The 16,379-nt window shown below is 35.6% G+C and overlaps 2 protein-coding genes across 3 annotated transcripts; both read right to left on the bottom strand.

The window, feature by feature from the left end:
* Positions 1-111: 111 nt before the first annotated feature.
* LOC124534431 lies at positions 112-14,464 on the bottom strand. Of its 2 annotated transcripts, XM_047110304.1 has the most exons (10): positions 14,165-14,464; positions 13,965-14,076; positions 13,574-13,705; positions 13,229-13,287; positions 9,290-9,446; positions 7,353-7,521; positions 5,380-5,562; positions 3,633-3,780; positions 1,295-1,385; positions 112-449 (listed from the first exon to the last, which is right to left on the bottom strand). In XM_047110304.1, the coding sequence occupies exons 1-10, from the start codon at positions 14,193-14,195 to the stop codon at positions 257-259; spliced, it is 1,275 nt and encodes a 424-aa protein (XP_046966260.1). In that variant the 5' UTR covers positions 14,196-14,464; the 3' UTR covers positions 112-256. The 2 variants fall into 2 exon arrangements, with proteins under 2 accessions (XP_046966260.1, XP_046966262.1); XM_047110306.1 differs by lacking the exons at positions 13,229-13,287; positions 13,574-13,705; positions 13,965-14,076; positions 14,165-14,464 and adding an exon at positions 11,051-11,298 and having other exon boundaries at positions 114-449.
* On the bottom strand, positions 2,202-3,381 carry LOC124534432. Its single transcript, XM_047110307.1, has one exon. The coding sequence runs from the start codon at positions 3,186-3,188 to the stop codon at positions 2,235-2,237; it is 954 nt and encodes a 317-aa protein (XP_046966263.1). The 5' UTR covers positions 3,189-3,381; the 3' UTR covers positions 2,202-2,234.
* Positions 14,465-16,379: the final 1,915 nt, after the last annotated feature.

The raw sequence follows: 16,379 nt of genomic DNA, 5'->3' as shown, positions 1-16,379 counted from the left end.
TCTGTCTATTATTGCTAATTTGTCATTTAAAGGAACAAGACAGCCTTACATAATGTAGGCAACTTCACAACCCACATACAGTTTTTATAGATGATATATTTTAATATGTATCAAACTAAATATGATAGAGTTTACGACGCCCAATACTGTATCAGCGAGTATTTTACACGTCACTGGCATTTACATTAGTATAACACAGGGAGTAACAGACACGTAGTAGACACGTGTAGACACGTAGTAGGAGTAGTGGTGGTGGTTACATGGGCACGTCGGCGACGTACTCGACGGAGAGCAGTAGGTCGACAAAGTCGTGCGGCTGCAGCCAGCGCCACGGCAGCGGACCGCGGCACGAGCGCGACCCGCCCAGCGACAGAGCGCCGCCCAACACGCCCAGCGCGCACACGAAGCACAGCGCTGCCAGCAGCTGGAACGCGCACTTCAGCGACTCCCTGCCACGGTTATACATTATATTTTATAGGTATACATGTATAGTACGACACAACTTAGATGTCGCATCGGCAAAATTCGTAAAACCGATCGCATCCGAATTGAGTACGCTATTCCAAATTATCAAAATTTATTTCTGATACGAATATGATCTTTACACAAACGTAATAACTTGTAATATCATACGACCTAATATATTCGTCAATTTGACGCGTCGATTTACATGCACTTGCTTTCTCTGACGTGTCAACCCATAGCGACCAATAGCGTCGAATGGCGCGATAGGGAGCTATTTCTATTGGTTGTGTAAATCGGCAGTAATCGGTTTTATTTTCATTCCATTGCATTTTTCGATGCTACATCTAATTTGTGTCGTACTATACGTAGGTTGCCAGTATCGGGAATATAATGCGTCCAATATAACAAAAGAGTAGTTCTTCTGTAGACTGAATTTTTCGTCACTTGTTCTGTTTGACTGGAGGAGTAGACTATGGATAGATTTAGACTTTGGATATTTTTGGAGATAGCGACCAAAACTTATGCATACTGAAATTTATTCGAGCCCTATGAATAAAGTTTAAAAGTCTAATGCAACTGCAATATTTCTTATACAGTCAAGTTAAAGAAAAACTTATCAATTTATATAAGCTTAAGTAATTTTTAATGTTTTTATTTGCTCCGACCTTATTAATATAATTTATCCAAAATGAATGAAATTTATATATGTTCCAACAGAAAAATTCAGAGTTAATTATAACGAATTATCTCTATAGCTTTACGAAATACGACAATATGGAGATCCTGTTTTTTTTTTAATAATGCATTATTATTATATGGCAAGACATACCATATATATCTCCCGAGACTGCGATGTGGAACTAGCCGTGATGTACAGTCGGTGCAAGGTATATCCGCCTGGGTGGACACTGAGGATTGCTCTGAAATAAACACATATCATTATTATTATTTACTAAGTAATTATATAAAAGTTTTGTTTATTAATTTAAAAAAAAAAACAACTATATAAAACGATCACAACCACTATAATACTGCATGTGGACATAGTGAGAAAAAAATCCTAGTAATCTATACCAATATACAAATACAATACTATAATAGTTAAGTTAAATAACATCACGTATAAATAAATAATAAATATGAGACAACATCACATACATTACTCTGATCCCAATGTAAGTAGCTGAAGCACTTGTATTATGGAAATCAGAAGTAACGACGGTAGAAAACTAATGGTAATCTACATCGACTCGGCCGGGAATCGAACCTGGGACCTCAGAGTGGCGTACCCATGAAAACCGGTGTAAACACCACTCGACCATGGAGGTCGTCGAAATTATATATATTACGAGAGTAATTGTGTCTTTCTGTGTAATTAAATTGTTTATGAAGTCAGATTGAACTCCAGTGGGCTTCTTCTAAACTAACCAATGACAACCCACAAAACGCGAGCAAAGCTGCGAGCGACAATTAGTATTTTACAAGAGGGAAATCTTTTGATACCATCTCCAGATCTATATTTAAAAAGAAGCCTAAACTAAACCTTCCAACAAAACAAACACTAAACCCATTTATACACACTGAATTTAATATATAATTTAGTTTCCATCACCAAATCTGAACAACTACAAAATTAATAAATACAAATAATTTTTTGTACAAAAAAATACATTAAACTTTACACTACGATAAACCCTAGTTAATTTAATAGTACAGTACATTATTACACTAAATCTATATTAAGTTGATATCTATTATTCACATGTTTGCTACACTACAAAATTACCACTTTCAGTCTGAATTCCCATAGCGCTCGTGCTCTCCACATTAGCTCCCGGACTTGCGCATGCGCCTTCCAGTGTATCGAGCTTGGCTCTTAGACTATCTACAACCGTCTTCAAATACCGATTATCCTCATTCCCTTCGTCCAAGTATCGCTTCAGCATGTTCAAATTAACTTCATATTTGTCTAATTCGATTTGCATTTCCTCTGCTGTGTAATGCGCGCGCTTTAATTCCCTTTCCAATTTTGATATATATTTATTTAATCTGTCGCACTCAACACACTTGTGACATTCAATGCAATTTGGAACGTTATTATTATTGCTATAAGGTTGAATTTCAATTGAATCCGTCTGTGTACCGAAATTCATCACTTCTATGTCTTTGAACACTTCTAATAATTGACAACTTGTATTCGTCATTTTTTCTTGTGTGTCGATTCTATACTGTTCCTTATGTATATAGGCGTAAGGTTCACTTAACGGAATATCTATCGTCTGACAGGACGACGTATTGAATGAAATGTTATAATTTACTTGACATTTAATGTCATCATCGTCACAAATATCGTCTCTATTATACGAAAAGTGTACTCTTTCATCAGTTTGCGTTGTACTATTCCTTAACAGATTACAATCGTCATAAGTATCACGTTTACACGTACAAATATCGTCCTTTTTGTCATGTGAATAAAGTTCATTTTCTGTTTGGGTGGCTGCTGTTATTAGGGAGTTGTCGTGATCAGATTGCTTATCAGACGGCTGGGTAGAGTTAAGATCTGTAAGATTATGTCTGGACATGTTACAGAAACTCAATCGTATTTCATCGAAGAGGGACATATTCGTAGCCCGACCCTGGTCTTCCCGGAGAGCCTTTACGAACGATTCTTCATCCAGCAAACGGCCTTCTAAACAGTTACCGAGCGATCGTATACTAAGCATTAGTATTTAAGCGATATTAAGCTTTATGACATTACAATAAGGTTCATTGAGCTGGGAGTATAATTATAATGGCAAAGAAAACATATATTTGCCTTCAATATATTTACAGGGTAATAAAGAAGAGGATTATTTAGCATAATAAGAAGCATCTTAGTTTATTGATTAAACGAAAAAACAAATATCGAGCGTTTACCTTCATTACATAGTTTAAAAAAAAGTTGCTTACCGCTGTCTGTCTTTATGTAAGCTCAGATTTTTAAAATTGCGCAACTGATTTTGATGCGGTTTTTGTATATACATGGACAATATAGTAAAGAAACATTGATAATTGTTATTAGTTTCTAATGTTATATAAACAAATTCTGTAGTATATTCAGTATCAGTATTGCACCCGTGCGAAGTCGGGCCGTGTCGGTAGTAAAATATAAAGTGGTAATTATTTACCTTGTGTAAATCTGCTATCAGCGTTAAGAGTGTCCAGCGCTGTCAACATTTGGTCCTCCGTGTAGCTGACGTCGATGGAGCGGTCCAGGCGCATGTGTGTTTGGTTGGATTTATTCAGCATATCCTTTAGTTCCATTTCGAGAAGATCCTGAAAATATTTAAAAAGAATATTGTAATAATATCTATTTTCACAACAATTTCCAAAACAACAATCATTCACATCTCTGATGGTATCAGGTCTCAGATGCTCTTAAACCAAACCAAGAAATACTTTGATTATAATTAACAGTATCAAGACACCATTCCATCCCATTCCATCCCATTGAGATAATGGGATGGAAATCATTCATGTGAAAACAAATGATTTCACCTTGTTTAATATAAGTTTATGTGTTCAGGTAAACTGTTATAACATTTGTGTTTTCATTGAAATAAGGTAACTCGTATTACATAAAGATTGTTTTACCAGACTCTTAATAACACCTGTTTTCAATGAATATTCTGTAGCATGATAAGTACACAACTTAGATGTAGCATCGGAAAATTTAATAAAACCGATTACTGCCGATTTATACAACCAAAAGAAATAGCTTCATATCGCGCCAGTCGACGCTATTCTTCGCTATAGATTCTCGCGTCAGTTCAACCCGAGAAAGCAAGTGCATGTAAATCGACGCGTTGAATTGACGAATATATTAGGTCTTAATATATTACAAGTTATTACGTTTGTGTGAAGATCATATCCACATAAGAAATAAATATTGATAATTTGGGATAGCGTACTTAATTCGGATGCAATCGGTTTTACGAATTTTACCGATGCTACATCTAAGTTGTGCCGTACTACACCATTATGTATTTATCTGTCTACATAAAATATATATTTTTATTATATTTTTTATAGAAGACTGTAATATCTGTTGTGTAATGAACTTATACATTTACTAGAAAATGGCGTTTATTTGTAACTAATAAGATAAACATTACAATACTAGGAATAAAAGTAAGTACTCTGACCTTGAATTTAATTGACATAACAGTTATATCATTGCAGGAAATTACTGAAGGAGGTTTTATTTAAATAATAATTAAATTGATATATATTCAAATTTAATGATTTAATTATTCATTATAATTGGTATGCAAGTAGTTTTAATTTTGTTTGGTTTAATTTGAAAGTGTGAATTGTAAATGTGTATGAGTAGTGTGTACACCGGTTTTCATGGGTACACAACTCCGAGCTCGGGTTCGATTCCCGGCCGATTCCACGTTAAAAAGTTTTCTATGTCGTCTGGGTGTTTGGGGTACAGTCGTTACTTTTTCATAACACAAGTGTTTTAGCTACTTACATTGATATCAGAGTTATGTATGTGATGTTGTCCAATATTAAATATAAAGTAAAAAAGTAAAAGCAACAGCCTGTAAATTTTCCACTGCTGAGATAAGGCCTCCTCATCCATTAAGGAGAGGGCTTGGAACATATTCCACCAAGCTGTTCCAATGCGGGTTCGTGGAATGCATATGTGGCAGAATTTCGATGAAATTAGACACATGCAGGTTTCCTCACGATGTTTTCCTTCACCGCCGAGCACGAGATAAATTATAACACATATTAAGCACATATATAAAGCGGTGCTTGCCTGGGTTTGAACCCGCAATCATCGGCTAAGATACACGCGTAACCACTGGGACATCTCAGCTCATATTAAATATATGTATATATATATATATATAATATTAAACTAACTTTTTCCTTTATGATGTGTTGCATAAACTCATCCTGGTCTTGCAGACGAGCCGTTAGGTGAGCATTTTCCGTTCTCAGCGTTTCATTTTCCACTAACAGGGTCGACTGCCGAGATGCGTACATGTCGTTGATACGGTGACACTCTTCTTTGGATTTAGATAACAATTCTTGGAGGGTCAGTTTCTATAAACAAGAAAATTGAAAATTAGTTATCATTTTGTACAGTGCAAAATCAAAAATCAAAATCAAAATAAACTTTATTCAAGTAGGCTTTTATAAGCACTTTTGAATCGTCATTTTACAATTAAGTGAAGCTACCACCGGTTCGGAAAGTAGATTCTACCGAGAAGAACCGGCAAGAAACTCAGTAGTTACTCTTTTTTAACATTTAAAAAATACAACGTCATGTTAATTAAATACAATTATTTCAATTAATGTATCCTGCTTGGAAGTCAACAGGTATTAACTCCACGCTTTTTTATCATCTACAAAATCTTGTATCGAATAGTATGCTTTTTCTACCAATGTATTTTTAACAAACGATTTGAATTTACTAAACGGTAAAGTTAAAAATTTCTGCTGAATCTTATCAGTAATAATCTACAAAAATATATAAATAATATTTGCTAGGGATTTTGTTTAATGCACTTTATAATATCCACAAATTCAACAATACAATGTTTTAAAGTATTTCAATTCGTTTCGTATGAATATTCAACAGCTACTTAAAGTTTAAAGTTATATTTAAGTTTATTTAAAAACTAGCAAACCCCCCCCGCCGGCTTCGCACGGTTGCAATATTGAAACTACAGACCACAGAATATTTCTTTTTTCTTTACTTTATTGTATATGTATTATATACAAAAAAACTTCCTCTCGAATCACTCTATCTATTAAAAAAACCGCATCAAAATCTATTGCGCAATTTAAGAGACGTAAGCATACGTAGGGACAGACAGCGGTAAGCGATTTTGTTTTTACTATGTAAAGATGTAAATGATAATATAGAAAAAAATTAAACAGTCCCAAGCGAATGACAAAATTACAGACACAAGTTTCCCGACAAAGTAAAGTATCAGCCCTTAAATTACCCACTGCTGGGATAAGGCCTCCTCTCCCATTAAGGAGAGGGCTTGGAACATATTCCACTACGCCGTTCCAATGCGGGTTGGTGGACATACAGATTTCATGACATGCAGGTTTCCTCACGATGTTTTCCTTCACAGCCTAGCACGAGAATTATAAACACAAATTAAGCACATATATATACATACATACAGCTGAGATGGCCCAGTGGTTAGAACGCGTGCATCTTAACCGATGATTGCGGGTTCAAACCCAGGCGAGCACCACTATATATATATATATAATATATATATATATATATATATATATATATATATATATATATATATATATATATATATGTGCTTAATTGTGTTTATAATTCATCTCATGCTCGGCGGTGAAGGAAAACATCGTGAGGAAACCTGCATGTGTCTAATTTCATCGAAATTCTGCCACATGTGCATTCCACCAACCCGCATTGGAACAGCGTGGTGGAATACGTTCCAAACCCTCTCCTTAATGGAAGAGAGGCCTTATCTCAGCAGTGGGAAATTTACAGGCTGTTACTTTACTTAGTGGTGCTCGACTGGGTTTGAACCCGCAATCATCGATTAAGGTGCACGCGTTCTAACCACTGGGGTATCTCGGCTCTCCGACAAGGGTGTCCCAATGTCACGGTGACCCTGGTGCTAAGACTCGCCTCGGTCTAACCACTGGGGTATCTCGGCTCTCCGACAAGGGTGTCTTAATGTCACGGTGACCCTGGTGCTAAGACTCGTCTCGGTCTAACCACTGGGGTATCTCGGCTCTCCGACGAGGGTGTCCTAATGTTATCGTGACCCTGGTGGTAAGACTCCAAGGGTGTCCTATTGTCATGGGGACCCTAGTGGTAAGTAGTGACTCGCCTCGGTCTCCAGCAGCGCGACCCGCTCGGCGAGGGCGCGCGCGTCGCGGCGCGCGGCGTCGCGGTCGCGTCGCGCGTCGCCCAGCGCGCGCTCGGCGCCGCACAGCCGCTCGCACGCCTCCTCGTAGTCGCGCCGCACCGCGCCCAGCGACGACGACTCCTCGCGCAGCCTGCACATCACAACCACCGTGTCCTTCGAAGCGATACTTAGACGAAGTTAGTTAGTTCCAAATTGCATCGAATGTCACAAGTGTGTTGAGTGCGACAGATTAAATAAATACATATCAAAATTGGAAAGGGAATTAAAGCGCGCGCATTACACAGCAGAGGAAATGCAAATCGAATTAGACAAATATGAAGTTAATTTGAACATGCTGAAGCGATACTTAGACGAAGGGAATGAGGATAATCGGCATTTGAAGACGGTTGTAGATAGTCTAAGAGCCAAGCTCGATACACTGGAAGGCGCATGCGCAAGTCAGGGAGCTAATGTGGAGAGCACGAGCGCTATGGGAATTCAGACTGAAAGTGGTAATTCTGTAGTGTAGCAAACATGTGAATAATAGATGTAGATTTTGTGTAAAAATGTATTTTACTATTAATCAAGTAGGGTTTATCGTAGTGTAAAGTTTAATGTATTTTGTTGTACAAAAAATTATTTGTTGTTATTAATTTTGTAGTTGTTCAGATTTGGTGATGGAAACTAAATTAAATTCATTGTGTATAAATGGGTTTAGTGTTTGTTTTGTTGGGAGGTTTAGTTTAGGTTTATTTTTAATTATAGATCTGGAGATGGTATCAAAATATTTCCCTCTTGTAAAATACTAATTGTCACTCGCAGCTTTGCTCGCGTTTTGGGGGTTGTCATTGGTTAGGTTAGAAGAAGCCCACTGGAGTTCAAGCTGACTTCATAAACAATTTAATTACACAGAAAGACACAATTACTCTCGTATTATATATATTTTCGACGACCTCCATGGTCGAGTGGTGTGTACACCGGTTTTCATGGGTACGCCACTCCGAGGTCCCGGGTTCGATTCCCGGCCGAGTCGATGTAGATTACCATTAGTTTTCTATGTTGTCTTTGGTCTGGGTGTTTGTGGTACCGTCGTTACTTCTGATTTCCATAACACAAGTGCTTCAGCTACTTACATTGGGATCAGAGTAATGTATGTGATGTTGTCTCATATTTATATTTATATTATTTATTTATTTCACTTCCGAAGTCAGTCGTTATGTTTGAGGATCGAGGTATCGGATTGTCAATTCATTGCCTTTTATCCTACTGGATGAGTGAAGGAATACTTTACATCCATACTTTTATGGCGCAGGTAGGCAAATGGACAAATGGGCCACCTGATAATGGATGGTAATCCATCCCATTGACAATCCTTACATCTCCAATTCGCCCCCAACCTTGGAAACATTACATCCCTCATGCATGTAGTAACAATGGAACTCAGTGTTACTTACAACTAACCCTTCAAACATGCACACAATAACACTCGTTATTGCTGTTTGGCAGTTGCAATGTAAGTAGAGTAGAAAGTATTTAACCAGACGACCTTGCACAATGCCCTACAACCAATATTATGATACATACATACATACTTTTAATTGTTCCCGTTCAATACGACGTATATTTTAGTTGGGAATTAAATACGTTAGTATCACATTAACAATCACAACTTAGACTAGGTGCACATATATCTAACAATGATAAAAAGTAGTATACATAATGTTGTCTTAAATTTTCGCGATTATTACACATTTAAATAAAACTAAATAAAATAAAATAAAACGAATCGCGTATACTAATTATTTTTAAACATCCCGACGTTTCGAGCACTTTGCAGTGTTCGTGGTCACGGGTAGACCGCGATTCATCCGTTATAATTAGTTTTATTTAAAAGTAGTATAGATGGCACTAGAACGTACATATTGAGATGTGCCCTCAGCGTATCCCGCTCCGCGCTGAGCGCTGCCAGCGCCTCCTCGTGGTGGCGGTCCGAGTACTCGAGTTGCGTGCGCAGCTGATGGGCCAGGTGGGACTTCTCGCGCAGCTCGCATTGCAACTCTTCTAAGATTTGAAATCCTGACGACAAAAATCACATAAGAATAAGATTGGATCACTGGCGTGCGATACAATAACTGACGATCGTTTACAAGACATCTTAGTGTGCATAAAATAACTAACTACTAAAATACATGTAATAATTAAATAATAATTTGACAACCTGTAATGTTCCACTGTTAGGTTAGGTTAGAACATGTGTTAGGGGGGGGTCTCAGTACCCCGAGAACCCCCCCTAGGTATTGGAGTCAGGGCGTCACGGTAGCATGCGTGAGCGATCCCGTGGCGCCCGCCGAAAGACTGAGGGTACCGTTGGTTTTTTAGTGGATAAACCCGGTGGACTTGGGCGCACTCGGCGTTCAGGAAACCGGGGAGTCCCCCCCCCCCCACTTTCCATCACGTGGGGGAAGCGCGTAAAGCGTTTTTCCAGCGATAAAAAAGGTTAGAACATGTGGAAGATTTATGTATATCCAAAACATGCAGGTTTTATCTAGATGAATACCTGTACGAGCACGAGATGACGTATAAATACAAAAAAATAGTTTGGAACCGCAATCGATTGCTACTGAATGTATTTTTTTTATATTATCCGGGTAGGCATATGACTCCACTCCACCTGATGGTAAGTGGAAGTGGAGGCCAAACGCGAAGACGACTAGTACGGATAGCAAGAATGAACAGCATTAGTCAGCCTCGCCATGCCGGCCTATATCTCATACATATTATATATCTCATACATTTCAATCAACATTATTAAAAGAAGTAAGTCACGCATACGTAAAAACTAATTTAAGACATTTATTCGTACAAAAAATAATCAGAAAAAATACGTCGTAGCCTTAAGACGGAAGTAATCTGTACTGATATTATAATTGCGACAGTAACGTGTTGCGCTTTCAGAGTTAAGCAGAGAATCGATTTTTTTCAAATTTGGTACAAAGTAAGGACGGGGATAGACTACTTCTTAGAACCCTTTGAAGGGTAATAAAGAAATCGTCTTAAACTGAATTCTAAGCTGATATATAGCTAAAGCTAAGTTTTTTTATGGTATAGGTTGGCGGACGAGCATATGGGCCACCTGATGGTAAGTGGTCATCATCACCCATAGACAATGACGCTGTAAGAAATTTTAACTATTCCTTATATCGTCGGCTCACTCACCGTTCAACCCGGAACACAACAATACTGAGTAATGTTATTTAGCGGTAGAAAAACTGATGAGTGGGTGGCACCTACCCAGACGGGCTTGCACAAAGCTCTACCACCAAGAAAATGTTCAACTAGTGTTACATAAATTCGTACTAACTATTTTCAAATTTATTACTTATTTGTGGTAGCCTTAGACTTAATCCAAAACCTCTGCAGCATGAGTAGTGAGAAAATTGGGATAAGGGCAGGAGGATAATATATTTCCAAAATTATTTAATCGACCTCATTAAAGTTAGCCATATGGATAGCGTACTAAGACTAAATTTATTAGTATGCTTAGTACACTAACTTACTTTTAAATACTAGATATTAAATAATTACATATTGTTTTAAATTAGATTTAAAAATCATAGAATAACAGAAATTAATTTCACAAACATTTAACTTGTTCGAACTAAGAATATAAAAAAACTCACCATTTTGTCCGACAGTTATTAAACTTCTCAGAAACCTCCAATTAACACAATGAAAAAGTAATAAATTATATACAAACATTAAGAATACGATAAATGAAATAAAATTGTACAGAAAAACGAACATTTTGCTTTAAAATAAAACAAAAACTAGAACAAGACCGCCTTTATCAGATACAGTACAGATAATCATTTACATACTGTAGAATAAATAAAATCAAATATTTACACAAGATTCATGTGATGGAATGAGTGCAGTGATGTTTGTACAATTTTAGTTTTATTTAACGTAAAATTATTTATTTCTCATACATTTTAAGAGTTGTACTTTTATTATTTTATCGATATTATTTAATTTGTTCGTTTTTGTTTCTATTTTGTTTATTAATTTATGAAAACGGAGTATTAATATTGTGTTTAATAGTGTTTACTTGGTGGTAGGGCTTTGTGCAAGCCCGGCTGGGTAGGTACTACCCACTCATCAGTTATTCTACCGCCAAACAACAGTACTCAGTATTGTTGTGTTCCGGTTTGAAGGGTGAGTGAGCCAGTGTAACTACAGGCACAAGGGACATAACATATTAGTTCCCAAGGTTGGTAGCACATTCACAATGTAAGGAATAGTTAATATTTCTTACAGCGTCATTGTCTATTGGTGATGGTGACCACTTATCATCAGGTGGCCCATATGCTCGTCCGCCAACCTTTACCATAAAACATAAAACACACGCGGCGCACCCACGACGAATCGCTACTACAGGGGGCTTCTTCTGCACCTGGTTGGGGCTTCCCCAAGTTTTGCTACCAGGGCGAGCTTTTACTATGTATGGCCCTTCACCCCGCTGCCATTGACATCAGACTTCACGGTGCCAAAGATACAAATGGCCCTTGCTAGACTGACTACACTCTACACTGTGATAAGTCCGGATGGGGTTCCTGACGTATTTTGCCTAATCGTGCTGATGAATAAGACAAGGTCTTCGATAAAAATTCTCCCTTGTCTCATTTAGCAACCTGAAGAGGTACGGTTATGACAGATAAGGTTCACTAAACTTCAGGGTGAAGCAGATGCTCACCGCATGAGAGCTTTGGTAAGCCTTGCTTTGAGTTTCTCCGTACCCCGAGAATTACCCTAAGTAGCAATGACATGCATAAACCAGAGTATTATGTAGATGTTTCATTACTAAATGATGGATCACATTATCTAAGCTTATTTAAATTTTAAATTAAATCAAAATACTTTTTATTACACAGCAGTAAATATAGTGGTGTAGCTGAGTGAGGAAGGGCCCCGGTGCATAAACAAAGAATTGGGCACTCACCCCCTCTTTCCCAACCCTATTTAACTAATAATTACCCTTTGAAATTATAGATACCAAATAAGAAATCTTATACGCAGAGTCCTGATTTTCTAGCTTCAGAAGATTACGGTTTCATTTAGAGGGCCCCCTGAACTCCGGGGGCCTGGTGCAATGCACCACCTGGCCCTAAGATAGCTGCGCTACTGACTAAATACATTGTTTAGTAACATTTAAGAAAGATGCAGAAGGGGTGGCCTTATCGCTAAAATGCTTTAATTAAAGAGCAAGGTAGTATTCTCTCAAGGTGGTTTTAAATGAAGTAAATGATTGAGCATGTCTTACTTCAACAGGAATAGAGATCTACAGACGAACAACCTGAACAGTAAAGGAATTTGTATAGAAGTTGAATGAGGGGGATATTTAAAAGTAGAACATAAAAACTCTCCTTGGAATAGAGCGGAGTTGAAGGATGAAAAAGTATTAAGTAAGTAGATGGAAAATATGAGTATTCCTTTAGTAGCGATTTGGAAGTCACTGGAACTCCCAATAAGCAGAATATTTAATCTTACTTGGAAAAAAATTATAATTCAATTGAATTTTCTTTTCTTTATGATTATACTTTTTAAACAATAGTAGTTTCTGATTGATGTTTAGCTATCAAGGCAATTTGTGTACCTGAATATTTTTCTACTTAAAGTGATCATAAGTTAGTTAGAACTTTGTATTTTAGCATAACAGCATAACATTTGTATACATAATAGATAGATATAATATCCTGCATAGTTGGCTTTACTGATAATTATTACGGAGATTGACCACCGAGGATAAAACACCATAATTAATCAATAAATATATTTTCATATTAGTGTTCAGTACTTACCATCTGTAGATATACCGGAATCAGAATCAAGTGGGCCCTGTCCACTCTTCAGGTTAAAACTGAAAAGGATTACAAATGATAGATGACATTGGTTATTTGTAGTATAAAATATGTATATTATCTGAGGGTGTGTTCGAAATGGAGCCAATTATATGATTGAACCAAATAAAATAAAGAATTTCATCTTGGTATGACCATTACATATATATCTGATATACATCTGTTATCCTACCAATTTGTCAGTATTTAGAAATATTTCAACTTTAAAATAAACTGAATAGTTAATTTAAGATAAAAAAACTACTAAGTTTTAAGTTATTTTTTTTGATAGAACAATATAATTACCTCTCGTCCAAATCAACTTTGACTTTTTGGTTTTCGCTATACTTGTGCAGTGTTGATGCCAGCATTGAGACTGTTATCTCAGGATTGCTCTGATCCGGGTCCAGTAGAGATCGGAGATAACTGTACTCAGCCCTATGCAAAGGATAAAATTATTTTCTTTCACTTATAGTGATTGTAGATCATTTCTTTATGTTTGAATAAAAATATTGTGATAATAAACAATTCAGACGTAATGAAGTTATTATATTTTACAGTATTTTATTACATTTGGCTTGTAAATCAAATAAAGTAAAATTATAAAATGATTAAGCAAAATCTTTAGAATATTTTATAACATGTGGATATAAGTTTAGTAAAATATAATTTTAAAAATAAATTAATAGTTACTTACTTATTTGTTTTGACAGAAGGCGCGAATTTGTCCATTAAATCATCAACCCGTAAAGTATTAGTACTATTGGCTCCGCAATAATGAAAGATCTGCAGGGCCGTGACGATATATTCTAAAAATGAAAATAAACCATGCAAGTCAGTAATGAGGAAGTATACCAACGCAAAGTCACAATAATAAACATTTAAAATTACACTCACCGTCCGTGCTTCGATCACCGTCTAGACTCATTTTTTGTCGAACTTCTGACTATAATATTTACAATTATATTAACCTGGAAATTGTCACGCTTGTACGTTAGAAGTCAAATGTTTATTTTTCATTAGCCTAAATAAATTCGTTACGCTACAACGAAGTACAAAAATAGTTTTGTAATAAAAACGGTTTAACGTAAGTAGTGCTGCCAAGCTAGTATTACAAGTCCTACGTTAGTGGTCGATATCGATAAAATCAAGTGACAGATTACAGGTATTTTCCCTCGTTTCAAAATTTTAATTCTAACTATAAGATAACTGGTCTCATACCAATAAAAATATTTTTAATAACAAATTTCAGAAATTAGTTTTCCATTTTGTTTAAAACATATTTGTGAAAATTATATTTAATGACAGTCGATAATTTTCCTATGTGTACTGCACTGCTTTTTACTTTGATAAACAAAGCGCCGCAGACAGGGTTGCCAATGCCTATTTACCTAATTCCCCAAAAATCTAAGCGAAATTCCCCAAATTCGGAAAAAAAAACGTGACCCAATTCCCGAGTATTTACTAGATGCAGGGCCGTATTTAGGGGAGGGCAACCGGGGCAACTGCCCTGGCGTCTCTACATTAGTGGGGGCCACAGTTTTCAGCAAGTTAACAAATACCGAGATATAGTCAAATTATAATAATGTTATTATTTAATATTTTAAAAGTTACCGATACAAGTAAATAAATCATAGCTGAATCATACTGATTGAAATAAAAAAGTAATTAATTCATGATATAATAATTATTAGGTTGTTCACGCTTCTGTTTGTCTAGGGCCCCCACTGCTTTGTGGCCCGGGGGCCTCCAGACCTATAAATCCGGCTCTGACTACATGTTAACTAATAATCGACTAAAATTTCCATTTTCGTACTGACAAAACAACGGCTAAACAATTAATTACCCATCATTTTTTATAATATAAATATATAAGACAATTCCTCTCGTTTTCCCCGCATAATGACAATCTCCACACTAATACCCGATTGACTTACAATTTCCCGTAATTTGGGGAATTGCCCATACATTGGCAACGCTGGCCACAGATTATACCACTAATAAATTAAAATATAGGCTGCGTTCATTTTAAGTAGTATAAACTGTATTAATGCGCATTTTTGAATTAATTTAAAATGCATTACACAAAACCGCAAACAAAAGACATTTTAACGCAAATTACCTAGTAAAAGATGTGCTATTAAAAAAGATTCTAAATGGTATAAAATATTATGCAGATTCATAAATTCAAATCATTTTAACCAAACATATTATTCAATACAAGATAATATAGAATAGAAAATCGTGGAGCTAACAATTGTTGATTTCCTGCCAGGATATACTATATATACTACTTAATTGTATTTAACTAACATTTATTTTTTTCGCTACTCTTTAATTGTCATTTTACAAACTATATTTTAAAGTGTATTTTGGTTTTGATTTTTTGATCGTACATATGACAACATGTACAGTAAAAACATTTTTAAATGAATTTATGGAAAACTCAAAAATTTTGTTATGTTGAGAGACAATATTAAATGATCTATGATTTTTTAAATTAACTACTTTTCGCATAAAAGTAATGTGAAGCCGTTAATTAAATATATGTTAAATAATTAATAAGCGTGTCATTATTGCAGTCTGTAGTATTTATTGAATAGAGTATAGTTAAAAATTGTTATTGGAGGCTAACGTAACTATTAATGCTGTATATACCTATTAAGTGTTTGAAGTTGTATCTGTCTTTTTTCTGTATTCTTGTTTTAAGTGTTATATTTCAAATACAGTGGTGTATCGATTAAATAAATAAATAAATAAATAAATTTAATTCTTCTGATAAAAGTTGAAGTACTTAACCAAATTACATGACCTTATTTGCATAACCTCATGTATGTCATAATTTAAGAATTTAATTGTAAATTAATCAAAATCTTAACAATGAATATTCAGAAGTAAACATTGCGCTGTCCATATTATACAAATAAATATTTTGTTGTTTTTTTGAGAGATATACTATATAAATTCAAAAAATTAGATATAAATTCAATTTCTTTTTCCCACCAACTTTCTCCAGGATAGAGACACAAATACTATCAATGTATGTTAAAATAATTCTAAAAATTTATCAATGTCTAAGTGTATTGCATAATATAGTGCCTAAAAATCATAA

Source organism: Vanessa cardui, chromosome 12 (assembly GCF_905220365.1).
Source record: "Vanessa cardui chromosome 12, ilVanCard2.1, whole genome shotgun sequence".
NCBI lineage: Eukaryota > Metazoa > Arthropoda > Insecta > Lepidoptera > Nymphalidae > Vanessa > Vanessa cardui.
This window is presented reverse-complemented; position numbering and strand designations above follow the sequence as displayed.

Coding starts and splice junctions, on each gene's coding strand:
- LOC124534432 (XM_047110307.1), bottom strand. CDS start 3,188: ATGCTTAGTATACGATCGCTCGGTAACTGTTTAGAAGGCCGTTTGCTG.
- LOC124534431 (XM_047110304.1), bottom strand. CDS start 14,195: ATGAGTCTAGACGGTGATCGAAGCACGGACG. Junction 13,706..13,964: donor CCTTCTGTCAAAACAAATAA/GTAAGTAACTAT, acceptor TCCTTTGCATAG/GGCTGAGTACAGTTATCTCC. Junction 1,386..3,632: donor TGATAGCAGATTTACACAAG/GTAAATAATTAC, acceptor TGTTTATTTCAG/AGCAATCCTCAGTGTCCACC.